A 6257-nucleotide genomic window follows, 5' to 3' on the forward strand; every position below is an offset into this window, starting at 1 on the left:
AAGCATTTCAATATAATTTTAATTCAATTATAAATGGATTCCACATTTCTAGAGGATCATTTATCAAAGCTAAGCTAAGTAGTATTTATTTTATGAAAAGTATTTGACTTTTGAGATTACCAAACTATTTTTTTTAATTAACCATAAATTTTAATCTTGTAAAATAGGATTTTAATCTTAAACGACCTAAACAAACTTACTTTTATTTTGTTTTAATTTGTTGTGTTTATTATCTATGCAAGATTATTTTTTTTCATTGCAAAGCAAAAGATTTCTCTGTCACGCAAATGGGAGGTAGTTCATGGATAATTTCAGTAAAGCATCTTGCACTTTAGTCCCCTTTTCATTTCTCCACTATATTTTAAGCAATTACATTTTATATTATTAATAAAACAAAAATCTTAAAAATAATCAAAAGACAAAATTGTTCTCATATATAATATATAAGAAATGACAAATCACACTCACACTCAACACTCAACACTCTCTCTGGTCCTCTTTGATCTCTCTGGAAAAATCAAAATCTCTCTCTTCATGACTGATAGAAATCTGAACCCTAAAAACTAGAAATTCAGGAGTCCTAATTTACGGTTTTCACTAGACATACAAAGGCACCAATTTCGCGTTCAATCGATATGGTATGTGTGGGATTCTCTAGAGTCTGTTTAATTCTATATTTAAGCCAAGTAAATCCTTTAAATTAGTCAGTTTCAGTCATCATGTATTTAGAGAAGCGAATCAGAGTGCAAAACATATAGCAGGTATAGCAAGAGAACAGATGAGAAGCTGCGCGCTGCGCCATAGGGATGAACTATCTTTTTTTAAAAAACAAAAAAATAATGTTTAAAAAAGAGTAAAATTCCTTTCAAAGAAAAGCAATCCTATAAAAAAGGTGCAGGGGAATTAATTTATCAAATTTATAATTCAAATTATAAAATTAAGGTAATTTAATTAAAAAAATAAAAAACAATAAAGTCTTTAATGTAAATCTTCATGAAAATATTTAAAAGTCTTTAACTTTTTTTTGTTATAAAATAAAAGAATAGTATGACGCTAGTAAAAAAGAGTTTTTACAACATAATAAAAAAGAGTTTTTAATTATTGAGAGGTTCTGCATATATTAACTATTTTTTAATTATATTTTATGTTTATTTAAATATTAGATTATCTCTAAGCCAATTTAATCTTAACAAAAAAAATATTAAAAATCTTTAAATTTTTTAAATATCCAAAAAAGGATAACTAGTCATTCCAGTGTATTTTAAAAATATAAAAAAATTGCATTATCTCTAATTAATTTAATAATAACCGATATACCTTATAAAAAGATTTTATTACCCCAAGACCAAATCTAATAGATGTTTTTTTTTAGAAGAACAAAATCATCCCTCCGCTGTTTCAACTCACATTGTATTGAGTCTTGTGCTACAATAAACATGACTTCGAATAGAATTTTTAATTTTAAGCAACAGTGCTAATGACTTTTTCTAAGGTTTTTTTTGTTCTATTTTCATATAGCAAGTGTAAGTTGACTAAAGTTTTTTTTTATATTATTAAACTTTAATTTTTATAATTTTTTCTGTTTTTTAATATGATAATATTTAATTTTATATTTTAAATTATATATTAGTTAAATTAACTTGGATTAGCTTAGATTATAAACGCCTAAACTTTTTGGTTTTTTAAGTTAGAAAAAACTTACGGGCAAAAAAAATGTAGGATGTATCTATTAGAGATCTTCCAGGAAGATTTACATATTTACTTTTTCAAAGCACATTTTTAATAAATAAATTATAAAGCCCCTCCAAAGAGCACCCATGGCAGAGAAGACATTTTTGCTGAGACCAGCCTGCCAGCAAATGCTCGGTTGTACAATTGACTCAGTCCCTGTTGTGATCACTTTAATTATACTCTGAATGAAGTCATACAGGGGCACCCTCAGTCGAACTCACCTTGTTATTACAAGATAAAGAAAGACCGGTTCCGGCCAAGGACAAGAGATACATTACTTCACTCATACGTCCAATTGCTGTTCCTGCAAAATACGTGTGGAAATAACCATAGAATCAACGGTCCATTGAGTTCCAATTTTCAGTTTTAAGATTATTCATTTGGCTAGCTGAGAGTAAATCCATCTTCTGTGAAGTTTTACGCAGGCCATTCATATGCAAACTAGTGTATTTACGAAAAAATCTCTTAAATTCGAGACTAGAATGAAATCGTGAGGAAGCAAATAAAAGTTTTATTTCAAACAAAACTGGAAAGTCCCCATAATTAGTATAATTTCAGGAAAAATGTGCCTTGGAAGGAATGTTCTTGCAGGAAGCTAAACATGAGAACAAATAGATGAAAGAAAAGGACAACCTTGTTGAGATTACCCGAATTCAAAATCCCTACTTTCCACATAAAAATTATAGCATGATCTTTTGTTAGAAAGTGAGGTTGCTATCTAGCCTTTTGCATCGAGGGACATGAATATAATCCAGTTGTTCTGCCCTGCCCTAGTATTATGCCAGGGTATTAGCATTAGCACCACAATTGGCATCTCTCAAGTAGTTGAAGCTGTCTGCAGGAAGCTAAAGATTGTGTTATCAAAGCCTATTGATGGTACTTGACAAATAAAAAAGAATCTGCTGCAGAAAATTAGAACCGAGAATAGTCCCGGGAAAATTAGCAAATGGCTGTTCAAATGGGGATAGCATGATGGAAAAAGTGGGCCAGCGCCTAGTAATTGCCAAGTTTTTTCAGTGACTTGACTGCCTTGACTTTGAAAGCAAAAAAGTAAGAGCAAAAATTTCCACCAATTGGTAGGCAAACGCGGTGGATTTATGGCTAGACTTTTATGTTTTGAGTGCCTGGCTTGACTTCTGGAAACCAAAGAAAGAGACTGGAGTGCTGGAACAATAGACATCCTTAAATTGACACTCCCATACCACACGAGAGCTAAATCCCTATCCATGGCTTCTATAATCTTTTTTCTTCTTCTCGCCTCATCTTTTACAGCTTCAGCTCAAAGACAGACCAATATAACCCGAGGATCTTCTCTAAAACCTATCACAAACTCCTCATGGTTGTCACCTTCCGGTCTTTATGCTTTCGGATTTTTCCGCCAACGCAACGGCTATTCTATTGGGGTTTTTCTATCCGGGATTTCACTAAAGACTGTTGTGTGGGCTGCTAGAAGGGATGATGCCCCAGTCCCCAGTAATGCGACTTTGCTCTTCACCGCTGATGGCAGGCTTGTCTTGACATCAGCACAAGGGGGTGAGACTTCGATAGTTTCTGCTTCCCAACCAGCTTCTTTAGCTTCTATGTCTGATTCAGGCAACTTTGTGCTATATAATTCTGATCGCGAGATTATATGGCAGAGTTTTGACCATCCAACCGATACCCTTTTGCCAACTCAACAGCTCAAAGCAGGAGCAGAGCTGTTTTCTCCTGTTTCAGAAACTGACCTCTCAACTGGTATTTACCGGCTCAAGATGCAAAAAGATGGCAACCTTGTGCAGTATCCTGTTGATATTGAAGATGCAAAATATGCTTATTTTGCATCTGGTACTTATGGAGCGGGAGATAATGCGACCCTAAATCTTGATCCTGATGGCCGTCTCTACCTGCTCAATTCCACAGGTTTCAACATAAAAAACATTACAGCTGGAAGATATCCCACGAAAGAAACAATTAATATGATGAAACTTGATGCTGATGGGATTTTCAGATTATATTCACAAAATCTGACACGGAATGGAAGCCGGTCAGATGTGTGGTCATCCACAAGCAACAAGTGTGACCCCAAAGGATTATGCGGTCTTAATGGATATTGTGTTATGAAGGATCAGGAAGCTGAATGTACTTGTCTTCCTGGATTTGAGTTTGTTAGCCAGGGAAATTGGACTTCTGGCTGTGAGAGGGATTTCAATGCTGAAAGTTGCAAGGACAGGAATGGAAGTAGCACATACACCATGGAAGAGCTGTCTAATACTGAGTGGGAAGATGTTTCATACTCCGTTTTGTCATCAACAACTAAAGACAATTGTAAGCAAGCCTGTTTGGAAGACTGTAACTGTGAAGCAGCCTTATTCACTGATGGGCAGGACTGCAGAAAGCAAAGGCTTCCTTTGAGATTTGGGAGGAGAAACTTAGGAAGTACGAACTTGGCTGTCGTCAAGGTGGGTAGACCCATATCCATCACGGACAGAAAAGAGCCTATAACCGAGAAGAAGAACCTTGGCACTGGCAGGCCAATCCTAATAATAAGTTGTTCATTTATTGCTTTTGTGCTTGCTATGGTGGCGATTTTCGGAATCATCATTTACAGATATCATGTATTGGCATATAAAAAGGTGCCCAGTAATGATAGGACGGGATTGAATGAGGAGTTTGCTCCCCGAGCTTTCACTTATGCAGAGCTAGAAAATGTTACTGGTGGTTTCAAGGAAGAAATTGGCAGGGGATCATTTGGGACAGTTTATAAAGGGATAATATCAAGTAATCAGAAGGTTGTTGCTGTCAAGAGACTGGAGAAAGTTCTAGCTGAAGGGGAAAGAGAATTTCAGAATGAGATGAAAGTCATTGGGAAAACACATCACAGAAACCTAGTCCGTCTGCTCGGCTACTGCCATGATGGACATCACAGGCTCCTGGTATACGAGTACATGAGCAATGGCTCCCTTGCTGACATACTCTTCTCACTTGAAAAACGACCTTGCTTCCCTGAAAGGTTGGAAATTGCTCGCAACATTGCAAGGGGTATTGTTTATCTACATGAAGAGTGCGAGACTCAGATCATCCACTGTGATATAAAACCTCAGAATATACTAATAGATGAAAGCAGGTGCCCCAAAGTTTCTGACTTTGGATTGGCGAAGTTGCTGAGGTCAGACCAAACTAAAACCTTCACCGGAATTAGAGGGACGAGGGGATATGTAGCACCAGAATGGCACCGGAATATGCCGGTGACAGTTAAAGCAGATGTTTATAGCTTTGGAGTTATGTTGTTGGAGATCACATGTTGTCGAAAGAATGTGGATTCGAATCTTCCAGAGGATGAAGCTGTTCTCGAGCAATGGGTTTACCAATGTTTTCAGGACGGTGATATGGAAAAACTTGTGGGTGAAGAAGTGGTCGAAAAGAAACAGTTAGATAGGATGGTTAAAGTGGGACTTTGGTGCACTCTTGATGAGCCATCGCTCCGCCCTTCAATGAAAAAGGTCCTCCTGATGCTGGAGGGGACAGTCGAAATCCCAATCCCTCCAAGTCCTACTTCTTTTTTTACTGCTATATGAGCTGCGTTTTGTGGTTCGGAATAAGGGATTCATCTGCAGAGCATTGCATTTTATTTTTGAGGTCATGTATTCCTTTTCTTTATAAAATTGCTATTTGTTTACGCAGCATTTAGGAGCTTCCTGTTGATTTTTCTTCTAGTGTTAATGCCTGTAAAGTTGCTTCCCACCGTATCTTAGATATTAAAAAAAAAAGGTATATAAAGAGGAGAAAAGAAATTGTTAGCATGAAAGCTTCATGTGTTCTTGGTATAAACAACGTTTGTTGGTCTTATGTTATCTCAAGAGTGAGGTCTTTACGAAGAAAAGAATTAATGAGACTAGGATCTTTGCTTGTTTTTACCCCTTCTTCTTCTTCTATTCTACAAGGCAATTCCTTGCCTAAAAGGCAATTGTCCATTCCTACGCTCAAGTACAGTTGCAGGGCATCAATGGTGAATCGAAGTCCAATACAAAGGTTGGTGACAGTACATTGTTGCAAGTCGCCATCAAACTGACTAATTGCCAGAAGTGAGAAGACCAGAATGAGCTAATTAGTTTGTAATTACATGGAGTATATCGAGCAGAATTATGTTAGAAGGAAGCCTCTGCAATCAAATTGCAAACAAACGGGGAGTATATCATTTACCATAGTTAAGGTACATTTATTTGAAAAATATCTTGAACATTTGAAATATATATACTAATATAGAAAATATTTTTCTTTCCAATTATCCGAAATTAAAAAAAAATACTTTTTCCATCATAAAACTATTAACTCATGGTGAAATGTTCCTAATAATATTTTTCAATCACTTTAATCATCATTACCACTACATCACCCTCATCTTCATCACAAGTGTAGCATCATTAATATCATAAATATCCTAGCTATGAGGAAATTCTTTTTTTTAATATTATAGCATTTTTTTTCTTTTTCATAGCACATTTGTAATAAATAAATTATAAATCCCCCCCCCCCCCAACCGCAACCCC

At 35.7% G+C, this 6257-nt stretch overlaps 1 protein-coding gene across 1 annotated transcript; it reads left to right on the forward strand.

Annotated features, from left to right (window-relative positions):
* The first annotated feature begins 2917 nt into the window (after nucleotides 1–2917).
* Nucleotides 2918–5393, forward strand: LOC105131204 (G-type lectin S-receptor-like serine/threonine-protein kinase RLK1). The gene has a single exon (XM_011034068.1). The coding sequence runs from the start codon at nucleotides 2958–2960 to the stop codon at nucleotides 5283–5285; it is 2328 nt and encodes a 775-aa protein (XP_011032370.1). The 5' UTR covers nucleotides 2918–2957; the 3' UTR covers nucleotides 5286–5393.
* The last annotated feature ends 864 nt before the right edge of the window (nucleotides 5394–6257 follow it).

The sequence above is a fragment of the Populus euphratica genome, unplaced genomic scaffold (genome assembly GCF_000495115.2).
Source record: "Populus euphratica unplaced genomic scaffold, PopEup_1.0 scaffold103.1, whole genome shotgun sequence".
Taxonomy (NCBI): domain Eukaryota; kingdom Viridiplantae; phylum Streptophyta; class Magnoliopsida; order Malpighiales; family Salicaceae; genus Populus; species Populus euphratica.

Excerpts from the sequence above, each read along its gene's own strand:
- LOC105131204 (XM_011034068.1), top strand. The coding sequence starts at position 2,958 with ATGGCTTCTATAATCTTTTTTCTTCTTCTCGCCTCATCTTTTACAGCT.